Source organism: Berghia stephanieae, chromosome 5, assembly GCF_034508935.2.
Source record: "Berghia stephanieae isolate SIO BIC M18660-M18661 chromosome 5, UCSD_Bste_1.3, whole genome shotgun sequence".
NCBI lineage: Eukaryota > Metazoa > Mollusca > Gastropoda > Nudibranchia > Aeolidiidae > Berghia > Berghia stephanieae.
In genome coordinates this window covers 26,686,788-26,704,736 of record NC_088364.1, presented here as the reverse complement: position 1 = coordinate 26,704,736, position 17,949 = coordinate 26,686,788, and the positions used below count along the sequence as shown (strand labels likewise).

General features: G+C 36.5%; 1 protein-coding gene and 1 pseudogene across 5 annotated transcripts in view; both read left to right on the top strand.

Moving 5' to 3' along the window:
• Nucleotides 1-3,454, top strand: part of LOC144972678 (rab11 family-interacting protein 4B-like) — a 113,847-nt gene extending 110,393 nt beyond the window's left edge. For all 5 annotated transcript variants that reach the window (XM_078914191.1, XM_078914190.1, XM_078914192.1 and 2 more), the window contains 2 exons: nucleotides 1,807-1,947; nucleotides 3,217-3,454. In XM_078914191.1, coding sequence (XP_078770317.1) covers nucleotides 1,807-1,947; nucleotides 3,217-3,336 — 261 coding nt within the window. In that variant the 3' untranslated portion in view covers nucleotides 3,337-3,454. The remainder of the gene's footprint in view (nucleotides 1-1,806; nucleotides 1,948-3,216) is intronic.
• A 12,864-nt stretch (nucleotides 3,455-16,318) lies between these two features.
• LOC144972680 (desumoylating isopeptidase 1 pseudogene) lies at nucleotides 16,319-17,094 on the top strand (annotated as a pseudogene).
• Nucleotides 17,095-17,949: the final 855 nt, after the last annotated feature.

Below are 17,949 nucleotides of genomic sequence, written 5' to 3'. Positions count from 1 at the left end.
CTGTTGCGCAAATAAATGTAGTGTTCACTTCTGATTTGTAGCAAGAATTAAAATATAAAATTAGTGCAGAGGACGGCTATTTTTTTAACAGGTCAAAGTTACGCTTTTGGTCAAGCCCTAGGTCATTTGATTGTGTTATTTTTACCTATAATATCACTAATATGATTTGAACCGCTACCATACCACAGTCATCTAGTCTTACAAAAATAGACTTGGGAACCAAAGTGTAAAAAAAAAATAGTTTCAAATCCGGTGGACTGGTTACATAGCTTGTGTCATTGAGCTTCTGGTTTCAAAGTGATGGTATCTTACTTTCTAATCTAAATATATGCTGGTCGTCATTAAAGATCATCCATCCTCGCTCTTTTACGTCCCGTTATCCTAATAATCCTAATAATTTGCATCTACACCCTCCTAATAAAATAGTTATGCCACCTTATGATTCAATATTATGTAACCTATTCATTATTAGTCCTCCGAAAGACTGGTTAAATACACACATCCATGGATTTCGGAACCGGAAAATAGGTGTGACGTCACGCCTTTTTCCCTATTGGAATGTCAAATGGATTTCAGGTAGTTCCTATCTATATCCATTCCCATGACATTGAAGCAATAATAATTTTAGCTTGTAAACTGAACTGTCATAAGTACAGGATATGGGAACGGGGCCATTTCCACGCAATAACACCGTCTATAATTTATCACTAAATGACAGTTATGAAATGGCATACAATTCCAAAACGATTACTCACGGAACTAAATTATAAAGAATTAAGGCTAGTTTATTTTGGTTCTCTTTTGAACATAACAATTTATACCGGAGTGATATGTATCTTATTTTTATATTTTTTTAACGTCATGGGGGTATTTTAATGATTATAGGCAGATGCAGTTTTGATATCATTTATGTATCTATGGGTGTTTTTCTGGGACGGAATGGGGTTGGGGGGTGGGGGGGGGGATAAAGATGTAATGGTAGAGCGCCCTACCACATCACCATATTTTTTTCTTAAATGTCAGCGTTTTTTTGTTGATTTTTTTTTCTCGGGAAGGCGTCCTGTTCTTTTAGGCACTTTTGTTTTTTTCGGATTAAAAAGTTGCTGTTCCTGCTATCAAGGATACACATTTGGTGGTGGAGTGATTGTGCGGCTATGTGGTCTAGTGGTATGACTCTCCCTTTCGGATCGGAAGGTCCTGGGTTCGAGCCTCGCTCGGCGCACAGTTCAGTCCTTGGAAAAAGACTCTTTACTCAAATTCTCTCACCGTCCTTAGGTGTAAAATGAATACCTGGCCGTCAACAGCGTTGTCTCTGTCTGAAAAATTGTAATACCGCCTAACAGGTGTCATGTCTCGTTCTACATGTTACGTGTTGCTGTTGGTCAGGGACCCTTTGTAAAGCGCTTTGGTCACATTTAGCGCTATGTAAAAAGCTCTAAAGCTCTATTGTTGTACCTTTTATTATGAAATGATAATGAATGCACTCAATTAGTGACGAGGCCTGCTGATTCATATGTAATATTATCTGCATGGTGAGCTTGATCGCATCACTCATATTATTACCTCCCTCGGCTACAGTATGGATGAGTACCTGGTTGAGGACAAGTCTGCACATTTTAATAGTGCTAGTAACTTTTAAAAGTGACCCTTACATGCGATTTGATCCGTTTAAAATGAAAATACTTCCACATGGCCGACGAGGAAAGACAGATTCTTTTTTAACGCATGAAGCGCTATAAAAACCCACCCATGTTTACTGTTATAAAACACAGCATTCAATTTATTGGATTTATTTCCTCTCTCCAGGAAAACCGCCATCTCCACGATTCAAACGAGGAGCTCAATGCTCAGCTATTAACGAGATGTATAGGAGAGGGAAAGTCTCTGTTGGAAGACAGGGAAGGACAGTCTTTGGCCCAGGAACTGGAGCACTTGACAAAGGAAGAGGTGAGAAATCGTCATTATTGGGCTTGGGCAGGAGGATGGGGGAGGGGGGGGGTCTAAAGATTATTATTATTATTATTATTATTATTATTATTATTATTATTATTATTATTATTATTATTATTATTATTATTATTATTATTATTATTATTATTAACTAGTTAAAATGTGTTAAAAAATTTGGCCAGGAAACTATTCCTTCAAATATCGATCGATTTGAAGACTCTCACCTTGACAAAAACTCTAAACCTGGGACTGTTTAAATGACCCTCATCTTGGCAAAAACTCTCAATCCTGGGATATCGCGAGGTTCCAGGTTTGAGCGTTTTTGCCAAGATGAGGGACATTTAAATCGATCGATATTTGAAGGACGAGTTTTCTGGCCAAATTTTTAAACACGTGTCTTTTCAGAGTTCTTCAGTTAGTTGGTTAAAAGATGAAGTTGAAAATGACATATATTTACTTATTAATTCAGCACAGTGAGTGGAGCAGGCACTTATGTTGATAATAACAAGAAATGAAGGGAGTAGGAAAGTGCCAGAAGACAACAGAGAATAAAAACTTCGCAGCGGAGATGGGGGCTCGAACCCGCGACCTTACTGGTACGACAACTCCGCCTGGCCGGGGAGATCGTGACTCTACCGTATGAGCTATCCACGACCCATGGGGGCCGTGACCTTACGGCCAGGCGAAGTGTCGTACCAGTAAGGTCGCGGGTTCGAGCCCCCATCGCCGCTGCGAAGTTTTTACTCTCTGTTGTCTTCTGGCACTTTCCTGCTCACTTCATTTCTTGTTATAAATGTACTTGAGATGTTCACTATGACATTCTCGGAACATGTGTCACATTATTTTGCTGCTTTCGCCAGATGCGATCTTATGGAGGAACTTATAATTCTTTTAGGGTTATTATTTTTGTATAAATGTGTATAAGTGCAATTGAGTGTGTTTGTGTGTGTGTGTGTGTGTGTGTGTATGTCCTGTGAGTGTCTGTGTGTCTGTGTCCGTGAGTATAATATGTTATTATTGTGGATGAGTATATTTGTTATACCAGAAAGTGAAAAAGTGAGTAAAGCCTGTTCCAAGCTCTCAACATTGTGCTGTCGATAGAGGAATTCGAACCAGGGACCATAAGCTACCAACATCCAGACCACTGAACTATAATAACCGTATTAATAGTGCTGTATAAAGGTGTGAGGTAAATGCTTTTCACTGAGGACAAAAAAGCGATCGTCATTCTACCACATACGTAAGCATTTCTCTTCTTTTCCTCAGCTTCTTGCCGAGCTGCACATGGAGCGGGACATCAATATGCGCCTGAAGCAGTACGTTGACCGAATCATCATTACCATTCTGGAAAAGAACCCTTCACTCCTTGAAATAACCAACCGGTGATGCCTACCCAGCCTATTCTAGCCACTGACCACATCCCAGTTCTAACCATACATAATGACATTCTACAACTTTGCTCTTATTTACAACTCTGATAACCTTCAGTACCAAAAATGAAAAATATATTGACCGGCTAAACCGGAAATGGTACTTAAATGGTTTGAGCTTTTGATGGGAGAAATTTGAAAACATCCCCCCCCCCCCCCCCAAAAAAAATCATGAAAATTAAAGACCTTTCCTGTCACCATTTTTTCGGATGAGTAGCATTTTTATCTTTTTAAATAAATATTAGAGATTACTTTTACATTTTGGTTTTTAAAATCTTACTAAAATAGCCATACGCGCATGCTATTGTCTTTATTTTGACTTTTTAAAGCAATCAATCTTGCCCTTAAATAGCAACAAAAATCGAAAGTATTTAAAACATCTATAAATACTGACATCTCCAAGGTCATACAAGGGGAATATATATGCATATATATATATATATATAATATATATATATATATATATATATATATATATATATATATATATATATATATGAGCATGTATATATCGCAATGTTCAGTAAAAGTGATTGAAGAATTGATCATTTTTGCCATTGAAGAGGTCTATAATTTTGATAAGCTTAATCTCATTGCAAAATGCAAATTCGGATCATCCGATAACAGGGAATTGATTATCCCATCAATGATATTTCACATATCAATCAAATGCTCACTTTTCTTTCGTCATTTTATGTGAGGATTTGCGATGAGATTTAGATCATCTCGACGATGGCTGTGTCCTGCATAATGGGATTTTGGTTTGTTTTTATTTCTCCCAAACAATTGTCAGGTTTTATTTTGCAAGTCAGTCGGTTTTTATGTGTTTTGATGAAGTGCAAAATTCCACAAGGGATCTCTATTCTTCCCGAACTGGCCAGTCTACTGTTTATCATAATATTGAATTGAAAAGTTGGGGAGTAAGTATTGTTTGGAGATAGAAATCTGTAAATTTACCTCTGATTATGTACTAGTTAAAGCAAGAAAGAAAATAATCACTCCAAAAATCTGACTTCCTAGACTCTGGATCGAACATCAGACCTCCTGGTTGCATCGGCTGTTCGGTAAATTAATCCCTAGGAGGTAGATCTTTTGGAATGCTCTGTTTTTTGGAAGAAAAAATCTTTCTCATTTTTGTCTAGCACTGTTTCATACAGAATACACACGGTGTAAAGTGAAATTCAACGCCATGTTTTTCGGCCCGTACCTTTGGTTATCAGACTTGTAAATACGACAAGTTATCATATCATGATATTTATATTTTACAAACAAATAACATGATTAAACTTATTCACTTATAACTGACTTGATCATTGATAAATATTTTATCAAATATTTTATTGAGTGACTATGGATGAGAAAAAATTGTAGGAAGTCTTGAATAATGTTTTTTTAATGGATTTGAAAAACAGGCTTTATATATGAATAAATACTTAACGCAGAATTGTCTTCTCTTGTAAAGTGACCATAGCGAAATAAGCACAGAGAAGACTGTCGTTCTATAGAGTTCTCCTTACTTGCATAGTGTTAACAATCGCATTGTTCTACACAGAGTTAAATGAATGGAGAGAAAGATAAAGGGAGTATATGTGACTTATTTATGAGTCACATTTACTCCCTTTATCTTTCTCTCCATTTCGTTGACTCATTTAGGCATCTCTGGTTTTTGGTTAAATGAATGTATCTTCAGGCCTATTTTACATCTTAACGGCAAAATGTTTTGCAAAATGGGTACACAAATAATCTTTTACACCTTTTTTTTTTATCAAGACTTCCTGTTAATTTTGTCTTTCATTGATGCAAATACGACAGACACAAAAGGCCAACAAGGGGAATGAGATGTTAAAATAGAAATTAAACGGTCATCTTTTACTGCCCATGATAGCCATCCAGGTGGAATGTTCTTCATAACGTGGAACGAAAATAGAAGCTTTAGTACTGATTGGGATTCGGTTGTTCATCTAACACGTTAATATTGTCAGAAGGTTAAAACGATTTAGATTATAAAATGAATGGGGAATGAGCCTTTCTATAGTTTTGATCTGAATTGGGGAAGGGGGGGGGGGGGAGTATCTTTTGAAATAGGAATTTGAAATAATCGGAGGCAACAGGCAGACTTATAGATAGACCTAAAGAGAGAAATGGAAAATAGTCGGGGGGGGGGGGGGGGTTTCATATTCAAACAAATCAGTAGACTAGCTCATGGTTAAATGACTGGGCAAATCCTTAAACCGTTTTGTTTATATTTTTGATTTTCTGGGTTGATGTTAATAATTAAAAATGATCAATGTTGTCAAATACAAAAAAAAGATGAATTGTTTAAAGGTGTGCGTGTTTATTTGTATGTGCGTGTATATGAGTGTGTGTCTGTGAGAGAGAGAGAGAGAGAGAGAGAGAGAGAGAGAGAGAGAGAGTGTGTGTGTGTGTGTGTGTGTGTGTTTGATTACGATTGTTAAAATATTAAAAAAACGTTAACCCTGGTACAAAAAAAAAAGAACCCAACCAACAATGAAAAAAACACGCATAAACGATTTAAAAACGGACATTAAGGTATAAGAGTGACCTGTACCTACACTGTATTTGCATGCTTGTTTCTTTGTCAAGGTGTTGTTTTATATCATTTTCCATTGTCAAAACGCTGTGAAATGTATAAAAGACATTTTATATATTAACATTACTATGATATTTTATTTATTTCTAATTGGTGACGAGATTGAGATCTCTTTACTATTTTTAGACATCTCAATGGTATAAAATGTTTATTTTTATATACAAGAACAGTATAAATTATTTATAATGTTCTTGATTAATTTATTGTAAATTATTTTTTATGCCATGTCAAAATATTACGTCCTGGTATCATCATACAAACAATCATTTGTTGTGTGACGTCAGTGACCGACTCTCACTAATTTATTACAGAAAACGAGTTACTTTGTGCGATGTTTTTAGCATATATATATATATATTATATATATATATATATATATATGAGAAGGTCAAGGTCAAAATGTGCTAAGTCACATCTTCATTATCCAGAGATGAACCAAAACTACAATTTTGTCTCATTTATTTAGTGGCTTAAAGATTGAAATGCGTGCCTTCTTTGCCTCATAGATTTAATAACACCTAGACTGCACATTTTCTCCAGTGATTTTAACGTGTCCAATAGACTGTTTAAGAGTGTTGATTTATTTTCTATCTGAATGTGACTTGTGACTTAGCCCATTTTTATCCTGACCGCCTCTTATGTGACTCAACGCCTCAAATCGGTTTTATACTGGAGTGATTTCGATGCTGAAAATTTAATTTATAGTTTTTAAAAAGGGACTTTAGTTAAGTTTTGATTTATTGAAGAAAGAGAATGAGCCTAGTTTCTGAAAGTGTGAAAATCAGAAGTTTTTCATTAATTTCTGATCATTGAATTCGCTTGACAGCATCTGGTTTACCAGGACATGGTATCTCTGGAAAAACAAAACGTGGATTTTATCATTTGGCCAGAAAATTCGTCCTTCAAATATCCATGGATTTAATTGACCCCCATCTTGGAAAAAATTCTCAAACCTGGGACCAGTGCAGAAAGTCAAATACAAAACATACAGGCGTATACAATAAGGGAGCTTAGATATTTCTTAAAACAACACTAACAATTAAAATGAAAAGAAAATAGTGTTGGATTATTAAAGGGTACTTAATTGATTTAATAATAACTCTTTGTCACAACTCTAAATCAACAGTTGAAAATCTAAATAGTTGTAGTTTTTAGAAGATAAAAATTGTAGTTGCCGTCGTGAACTTTACAGATCAATAATTTACCCTCACAATGATTAGATATCACTCCAAAATCCTTTATTTATGCACTCTGACATCAAATTTTAATGGCTTAGAAATGCTTATGAAGTTCTGAAATTGGAATTTCGTAATTCTACGAATTTTTCGTAGTACTAAGCAGGTCTGCTCTAAATAGTCTGAGGGCCATAATTGAAGATGAAAAAACTTTAGAAGTATCTATCTTATTCATCAATATTAACAAAGGTGCTAAAACCGGGAGTAATGAGACAGCTAATGAGAGGGTGATAAAGAGAATTATGAGAGGTTGAGAGAGAGAGAGAGAGAGAGAGAGAGAGAGAGAGAGAGAGAGAGAGAGAAAGAAAGAAAGGGGGAGGGGAAGAGAGAGAGAGAGAGAGATACAAACAAGCCTATGTATAATGCTAGATAAACACATGTTAGAGAATATCACAATGTGATGATTTGTATTTAAAGGTCAAGGCTTCGTCAATTTGTTTTTATGATATAAGATAAAATGTTATGATGTAAACTTTACAAAGTGGTAATCTAAATTATTGGTCATATGTCAATTGTTACATATCATTTTAATGTCTAAAGCTCATTTGCTGTGGGTGTTTGTGTGTGGGTGTGTGTGTGTGTGTGTGTGTGTGTGTGTTTGTGCTTGTGTGTAACTGAGAGGAGAGAGAGAGAGAGAGAGAGAGAGAGAGAGAGAGAGAGAGTATAAGAGATAGATAAACGTGGACAGATACGAATAGAAATGAATTTATACATTTTATGCGTGTTGTTTCTCAATACATCACAAATTATCTTTTTATTTTTTATGCTGTAGAGCTTTCTGTATAATTTCGATCTCATTCCAGCCAACTATGTGCTCTTATTGTCGTTAGGAGTCTTATCAAGCTCATGTTCCTTTCCTTGATTTTATTTTCCATTTCCTTATCGATGTTTCCAATAGAATTAAAGAATAAAAGAATATGTACACGGCTCGTGAATTATGCGCAAATGTAGGATGCTTGAATGGGAAGCTGAGAAATAAAGGTTTCAGATGAAGTTCTTCTTCTTCATTATGCAGTAACCTCTTTCTATGGAAGGTCACCTTACATTTGATTTACACATGAATACAAGAAAGGAAAAAAAGGAGATAACACTTTCATTTTCACTGACGTTACTTACTTATCTGTCACTCTAAAGGAAACAATTCTCTTAAGCATTTGAAGGCATCCTGATTTTGCAGGTTGTTCCAGAGTCTTATTGTAGAAAGTGTTTATTAAAAAGTCTTTCCCAACTTCCCACATAATTAGATGAGGTTATTTAACCAGTTAACTGCCGTACTCTGGAAAACACGTATTTACACATTTGGCTAGAAAACTCGTCCTTCAAATAGTGATCGATTTAAATGACCCTCTCAATCCTGGGATCTCCTTTAAGTATAATCAGAGACAAGATATGAAACTGGAGGTTTCTACATAACGAAGAAGAAGAATTAGAAGATATAGTTTTAGTACTTCAACGTCGTTTTTACCAATAGATAAGTATGAGGGTTTTCCCCTTCCATGCCCGGGTATTGTCTATTTTATGATAATTCTCCCGTCATTCTGAATTGTGTGCATCATATTCAACAAGCCGTGTATTTTAATCTTTTATGTGTATTTCAATTTCCTGCCTGTAAATTTGTACTGTTCACCATTGTTTTACAACCTCTTGACAATACATGAAATGAGGACTTTTAATTCCAAACGACTTTGTCTTTTTTTTTGTTACACACACCGGCCTGCAGCAGAAAACTGAACTATTCCCCTTTGTCTTACTTTTTCTTATGTGCTTTCAACTGTAAATCTATAACTTTTTTTAATTATCCCATTTTCTTCCTTTTTATTGGCGCTGAAATAACCTAACTCTGTCGCATGCGCCGTAAAACCCTTAAAACAAAGCACAAGACTAAAGTGAGCAAGTACTTAGACGTCTAAGCCTTAAGAACCTGCCGGTATTAGATGAATTCGGTGAGAGAGAGAGACAGTCAAATGTATGCTACCATTTTTTGAGAGATGATATTTTCCCCCTGTAAAACATATCCCTGTTATACTTTTGAATATGCAAACACTGGAGCGCATCCTTCATAGCGGGATCCTTTGCTTGTGCCTGAATGGGACTCCTGGATAATGTCAAAATAGTTATATTAGTGGATTGTTGTGGAATCTTCTAATCCCTATCTAAACCGGTCCTCTTTATCTTGCTTTTTCTTGTGCTCTTAACTTCAGGTCTACACATTTTCCTCTAACATCCTCCTTTTTACTGGTGCTACTAATAGTGTCGCAAGCGCCGTAAAACCCTTAAAAACAAACTTTTAATTTATGCTTAGTCACTGATCAAGGGACTGAAGCATGTCGCAAACGTATTCTCTCAATATAATGGATAAAAATAATATGTATAAACATTGCCTTCGGCGATGGCTACATCAAAGAACCATGCCATTGTCATCTTGCATTTTCTTAAAACAGTTGGATTGACGTGGAATTGTCAATCTGGAAAGAGAAGACGTCCAGTCCATCAGTGTTCGGAAGGGGGATGAAAAAAGGAGGGGGGAGGGGTTCGATAGTTTATGGTTTAAAAAGTGGGCAAGGATACGTGTAATATGCCATGCATTCCAATGTTAAAATCAGTATGGTGTTCTTGAGTAGAATGTTTTCAAGATGATCAAGATTGATGACACAACACTACCAACTGATCAAAATCCAAAATACCTCGGAGTGACACTGGATAGACGGCTGACCTATAGAACCCATCTTGAGGGTACACCAAGAAAGATAGGGAAACGAAATTGTCTACTCAGAAAACTGGCAGGAACAACATGGGGAGCATCGCAAAGTCTTCTCAGAACATCAACCCTGGCCCTTTGCTACAGTGTGGCAGAATATTGTGCTCCTGATTGGACGAGAAGGGCCCATACAAACCTTGTTGATGCGAAACTAAGAGACTCGATGCGAATAGTAACTGGATGCCTGAAATCAACTCCAACACAATGGCTGCCAGTCATGAGCGCTGTAGCACCACCCCACTTGAGGAGAGAGGATGCAACACAGAAATGGATATCCAGAGCTGAAGAAGATAGTGGAACTCCTCTGCAAACCATATACAAAACTGAGCCCCCAACATAAAGACTAAAATCTCGTTCATCTTTTTACCTATCAAAGAAAGAAAACTACAACACGCAAGAAGCCTGGTTCGAGGAATGGAAAAGGAATAAACCAACAGGAGGGGAACTAATTGAAGATCCCTGTAAAAATCTCCCAGGTCTACAGGATCAACCAAGAAAATACTGGGTAGCTGCAAATAGACTACGGTAAAAACATAAAAAAACAGCAGCCAACATGCACAAATGGGGGCTCCAAGAATCACCAACATGCCCAAAGTGCAACCAAGCACCACAAGATGCAAACCACCTCGTACTAGATTGCCCAGAGACAAAACTTGAAGGGGGATTTGAACCCATCAACAAATGTGATGATGACTTCCGAACCTGGATTGATACCTTGAACTTAGAAGTGTAGCCAAACGATACTGCTACTACTAGTAGAATGTTCGTCTTCCAATCTAGATCAGGAGGTCATTCTCTCTGAATCTTCTATCCAGCTACATCGGTTGTCGTCCTTTACATCGTGCTTTCTGTGGTTGTCTGAGGATGAAATTATTTTTCTTTCTTCATTGGTCTTGACTGAGATTTTTTTTTTATTGAAAGGCAGATAGATGCATGTTTGTTTGTTTTTCTGGAAGATGGAATGTTTTTCTTGCAAATCATCTTTTCCTATAAGTAATTATTTATGTTTATGCAATCGTTAGATATTATAAGTAAATATATTTGGAAGCTGGTAAATCCCTTTTGTCGACAACCCTATGTCCGGTGGGACTTTTAGTAATCTTTGGATAGAGACACAGATAAATTGTCGATGGGTTCACTTCTATTCCCTATATCAACCAGCCCCATTGTCTTATTTATTTTCATAAGACCATCTAAAATTCTACAACTTGATATTTTGACTAAACCTTTTGGCCAAAAGTAACACAAGCGTCGGATAACCCTTAACAAAACATAGCAAAAAGAAAAGAAACAAACAAACAAAAAATCAAATGAAAAAATACCCCCCCCCCAAAAAAAAAAAAAGAAGAAAATAAACAATTAAAACTTGCTATTCGGGAATGCACGTATCATTCAATACCTTCAGAGTTGGCCTATCTTTGATAAGCCCTCTTTCATCATCAATGTCCACAAGGTTGTCAATTGCCGTCGAATATCTTTTATTGGGATTTTAATTAATTGGGAAATGGAGATAATAGGAATATCGAGGAGCAGACGTATTTTTGGTTAGTGCATCAGATATGTATCTGATATGTACCGGTAATCAGAAGGTCTGAGGTTCGATCCCCAGTCGAGGTAGACTGATTTATTTATTTTTTAAAATTTTTCTTCTATTTTTCTTTCTCGATTTGTCTGGCACCTTTCATACACACTTGTTCAGATCTTTATCTGACACTGGTGCCTGCTCCTTAATTTCTTAATTTGAAAAGGGCTCCTTTCTCATCCCTAAGATTGAACCTCAGACCTGCTTTTGAATGGTCATGCTATCTGGGCTTCAATCTCCTTCAGCCTCGACAAGCCGTTTCTTAAGGTTAATGATTAATTGTGCTGGATTTGTTCTTAAATATTCGCCACGAATACTTCTATTATTTTTCAAGAACGTTAGAGCGACAGACCAGAAAATAAACTGTTTTTAAGATCATCAAGATAAGGTGAATTTCAGATGTATTTATCATGTGTATTAAATTAAGTAAAATCCCCACTTATGCCTACAGAACATTCGTAACCAAGACAAAAACATGATTGTAACTTAAAGTTTAATGTCTATTAGATATAATTTAGTGAGAACTAGTCACTTCTCTAGCGGTCTAAAAACAATAATTAACCAGTTAACTGCCGTACTCCAGAAAGATCATCCTTCAAATATCTATCGATTTAATTACCCTCATCTTGGCAAAAACTCCCAACCAGATACCTGACTGTCCCTTGAATGAACTCGTCTCGTGCCCTGTGACTACCCTACACAAAACTCTTGACCCTCACTGGTTAAAACGCAGAAGAGAACTTCAAGCACCTGCCAACCCAATGTCCTTTTCCTTACTGCTCAACAAAAAGGAGGTATACATTTTGGAAACGTCTTTGTTTTGTCAAGTTTATCAGTCAGGAATCGGTGAACTGAAGCAAAGAACTCGGAAACGTTATTTTTCCATCCTCCACAACTGCCTTGACACCATCAATGGATGCATCTACACATGCTGGCTCTGGCCTCGTCCGATTCGTCTTCAGAATTTGATACTCTCCCGGCTTTATCTGTGCGGCTATGTGGTCTTGTGGTATGACACTCGCTTTCGGATCGGAAGGTCCTGGGTTCGAGACTCGTGCTCGGCGCATAGTTGAGTCCTTGGAAAAGGCTATTTACTCACATTCTCTCACCGTACTCAGGTGTAAAATGAGTACCTGGCCGTTAACAGCGTTGTCTTTGTCCGAAAATTGTAATATCGCCTAATAGGCGGCATGTCCCGTCCTACATGTTAAATGTTGCTGTTGACCAGGGACCCTTGTAAAGCGCTTTGAGCACATTTAGTGGATATTGCACTATATAAAGCTCAATATTTTTTTTTAAATCTTTCTACCCACATTCTTGTCGTTATAATCTTGAGAGCGTGACCTCCCATTTCAGCAGAGATGATATCTCAATGGATACCTTCAGTTGTTTTTATTTTCACCAGACGATTTTTTTTTTTTTTTGGAATGATAATCCTGATGTCTCATTTTTCGAGAACGATTTTCTCAAATGTTTGATATCGATTATGCTACGGTTGTTTCTTATCACAAGGGAAGTAAACAAACACTTTAAAGGTTATACCAGGTCAATGCAATGCTGTAAAATTTAATTTGGGAGTTTTCTAAAAATATTATTTCCCTTTGCATGTGCACAATGACAGCCATATTTATTTATTTTTGCAGATTCTACAACTTAAAGAAACGTATGCATTTATCTCTTCTCTAGATACTTGATAAAAGTCAGGAATTTCAAGGAAGAAGAAGAATTGTTCAATTCATACATGTATGGAACACGTTTTAATGTTTACCAGGTAAACGGTAATAATAATACAACGGAATATATAAAGAAAATAATATTATATATTTCATATATCAATAAAATGACTCCATAAAGGTTAAAAGTCATTTCCACACGACTTTCACTTTTGCCTTTTAATTTGCCTTTTCACTTTTAATTAGATAAATCCAACTTCCCGCTTTCTACAGAGTGAACAAATCGGAGTAGGGGAAAATTTTATGTCTGCCATCACGCTGAGAAGCCAATGTCCCACCTTTCGTTTTTCTTAACACAAGTAGTAGCATTATGTGTGACTCAACTTCAAACCTTCTTTGACAAATATTGCTTGTTGTTTATGAACAATATAATGGATTAATTTCATCGCAGTCTACCCCGTGGTATTGTTTGGGTGATTAGTTCTCACTTGATTCTCTCATTCAGATTATAAATGTTTAAATTACAAATAGTTTTGTTCTTGGTACAATTGATCAGGCGGGAAGATCGATTGAGTTTTAGTTAAAGGCTTACCATCTATTGTTGTTTGCGTTTAACTAAAACACTCACAACATCTGCCCACTAGATGAAACACACCAACACACAAAACACTATATAACCATGAATGTTTATAGTCTGATTGATATATTTTAGTGGGACATCTGGTGGTCGAGTTTATCAATCACTGTCAGAATCAGGTCAATGGGCGCAGTTATGTGCCATTCCTCTACAAATTTTTTGATACTATGCGTTTAGGTAAAATACAACATCCGCGAGCCACATAAATAGTTGGCAACCAACACACACATTAGACACAAAGATAACCACCCCTCTCTGACAATCGTCATAATGTAAACAATGAAAGTGATTGGTAAAATAGTAAACTACATAGGTTTTACTATCGATGGTACGTGTCTAAGTAATATACCCACTGTTCCACCACTTGATGAATAAAACCAACTCAGATATCTATGTGTAAACTTAACGTTTATAATGTGATCGAGAAAAATCGTGTGAGAACTATTCACCCATTTGGCGGTATGAAAACAATAACAATGATCAGAGAAAGGTCGAATTCATTCATTTTATTGTTTATAAACAACCAATTATATTTTTGTCTGAGCACGTATGAAGGTGTGTCACAAATTCCATGTTCTGATTGGTCAAAAATCTATTGGTTAAACCTTTAACTTTTTTAATATGATTGATAGAATTTGGTGAGAACTAATCAGCCATCAAGCTGTATAAAAACAATAAGAAAGAGCTGAATGACGTCAACTTCGTTTCTTCCATACAGAAATCATCCTGACTAATTTTGAAGCCTGAATATTGCGACAATTGACCAGTAGATTTTTGACCACACCTTCACACGTGCTCGGACAAACATGGTTGTTTACAAACAATAACGTGAATGAAATCTTATAGATAGAATGCGCTTGGCCAAGGAGTTCACAACATTGCCATCCGGAAGTATAACGGACCAACACCCAAAACTGTGTGTATCCATGAACGTTTATAGTCGGGTTAATACAGGTCAGTGAGCATTACTCATAAACGCGGATGGCAAAAAACAATAACAAAGACCTGAATGACGTCAACTTCGAACTATCTATAGAAGCTTAGAAGCTCACAACATTGCCATCCGGAAGTATAACGGACCAACACACAAAACTATGTATAACCTTGAACGTTTATAGTCTGGATAATACAGTTGAGTGAGAATTACTCATAAACGCGGATGGCAAAAAGCAATAACAAAGACCCGAGTGACGTCTACTTCGTTCTATCTATAGATAGTTCGAAGATGACGTCACTCAGGTCTTTGTTATTGTTTAAATTTCATGTCAAAATTAATCGAAAAAGTTGTTGCTGCTCGTATTATTAACCATCTAGAGACGATTGCCTTAAATGTTAAATTTCAATCTGCCTACAAAGCCTCCCATAGCACGGAAACGGCATTACTTAAAGTTTTTAATTATATTGTAAATGATATAGATAATAAAAGTGCTGCGATGCTTGTTTTACTAGATTTAAGTGCGGCATTCGACACTATCGATCAAAATTTACTTTTGACTAGACTACGTGATCAATTTTAGATCAGTGGCACAGCTTTGGACTGGTTAAAGTTTAAGGCACTCCACACGCTAATTGAGTTTTGTATACAGCTGAGTGTCATCAGCATGAAAATGAAAATCAATGGGAAAAGTGGATAACATATGAGAAAGGGGAGCAGTATAGATAGTATGCAGATGACGTCACTCAGGCCTTTGTTCTTGTTTTTGCCATCCGCGTTTGTGAGTTGTTCTCACTAAACTGTATTAACCAGACTATAAAAGTTCATGGTTACACAGAGTTTGTGTGTTGGTCCGTTATACTTCCGCATGGCAATGTTGTGAACTCCTTGGCCAAGCGCATTCTATCTATACATTGTAAAAAGGAGGGGGCCGAGAATAGATCCCTGAGGCACTCCACACGTTTATATGGATGGAGTTGATACATGGTTTTCTATAATTACTGACTGTTTCTAATGTGATAGTTACAACAATCGTTACAACAATCGCCATCCGCATTTATGAGTAATGCTCACTGAACTGTATTAACCTGACCATAAACGTTCATGGATCCACACAGTTTTGTGTGTTGGTTCGTTATACTTCCGGGTGGCAATGTTATGAGCTTCTTAGCCAAGCGCATACTATCAAACGCACTCCCACGATTCCCAAATAAGCGGAGTGTTCCACTACACCGTTTTTATGGATTACCTTTCTTCCCGTCTGTTTACCTATGCAAGGTGAGGCATCTTTGATGTCAAAATGACTTGTCACCTGGCCGATGACTCATGCAATGTACTTAAAATGTCAATCACAATGATAAACAGTGTACCATTATCACGACGATAATATATACTATGTCATGACTGTGAAGTGATAACTTGTAACCAACTTTATAAGTGATTTTCTCGTCCTTTCTAGAAGAAATCGTATTTGCAGTATATATGATGAGACATGACTAGTAGTTTTGAATAAAAGGGCACAAACGATCTGTCGGAAATCAATATCTCAGTCTCAGTCTCAGTAATTAATCAGCAGTTCAGTAAACTTTTTTAAACCATCTCCGTTGAAGTTGAAGTTAAAGTTAAGGACTTAACAAATGACGAATGTTCAGGTTTACATCTATGATATTTCTGGCGGGCTTGCAAGAGCGATGTCACAATCTATTCTCGGTAGACAAATTGATGGCATTTGGCATACCAGTATTGTCGTCTTTGGGCAAGAATACTTCTTTGGTGGTGGATCTGGCATAGAAGCTTGTGGGCCTGGGGGAACTGTTCTTGGTCAGCCTGGACAGAAAGTAGACCTTGGTACAACAGAAATTCCATTTGATATCTTCATGGACTATTTAGAGGAGCTTTCCAAGACATCTTTTAAAGCTGAGACTTATCATCTGTTTCACCACAACTGTAACAATTTTTCTTCTGAAGTCGCACAGTTTTTGACCGGTACAGACATTCCATCTCACATAACTAGCCTACCTCAAGATGTTTTGAGCACGCCCTTGGGTGCAATGATCCAGCCCTTTGTGGAAGCAACGCATGTCGGTGGTGGACATTCTCCATTTTCCCAGGGTCATAGTGGAAATTCTTGATGACAAGCATGCATATCCCTTGTGATACAACTTCCATTATCATTTTCACAAATGTATAGATACAAACATTTTATTTGAATACTACTCTTTATCATGACATCTCTATTTAATTGGCCCCGATAGTCTCTCCTTCTCTCTCTCTCTCTCTGCGTGTGTGTGTGTGTGTGTGGTGGGTGTATGTATGTGCATGCATGGCATGGTAATAGGGACTATAACAGATATGTTCAAAGTAAAGTTTTAATATATTTTGATTGAAAATTATATTTTTCAAAGTGTTGCTTCTTAATAAATTGTTTGAATAATTGTTATTATTAAGCTTTTAACAGAGAAATTGTTAATGCGACTGGTATCACGTAATTAAAATATCTTTTAGCTTTTCAGTCAATAGTTGAATTTAGATACAATGCAGAACGGATATATCGACATCACGCTTATATCGACATGACATCAAAGTCCCTTTTTTTTTCGCCTTATAAAACTAGTAAATATAAACCGCCTATATTGACAAAAATGTTACTATAAGACGTTTTGACTTGCGAACCTTTGATTCTGACAATAATTTCTCTAAATAATAAGAAAAAATACAATTTATATATGGTCAAGATATCCTGCAGTGAAGTAAAGTACAACAGTCAATGAAAATGCAGAGATATCCCGCTGTGCTGTAAAGTAAAAGCAAAGAAAAACCAAGATTATTGTCCAATGACATCCCATGAATCATCATTGATCAGAATTGTGATGTCAGCGATCAAGTCTAGTCCAGGGCTGTGCTATCACTGATTCGAGTAATGGGAATTCCCTATATCAAAATTCTTGGCTGTCAAGAAATAGGCTAAAGAGAAACACTCTCCACATCACCCACTACGTGCGAGACTGTCTGTCTTCACAAGCTGCCCAGCCAATCCTAGTCTGTAATCGAAACTGATTGTCGGTAAATGATACAGACTTGCAAAAAAAAAAAAAAAAAAAAAAAAAACAATGTTAGACTTATTAAAGTCAAATAAAGT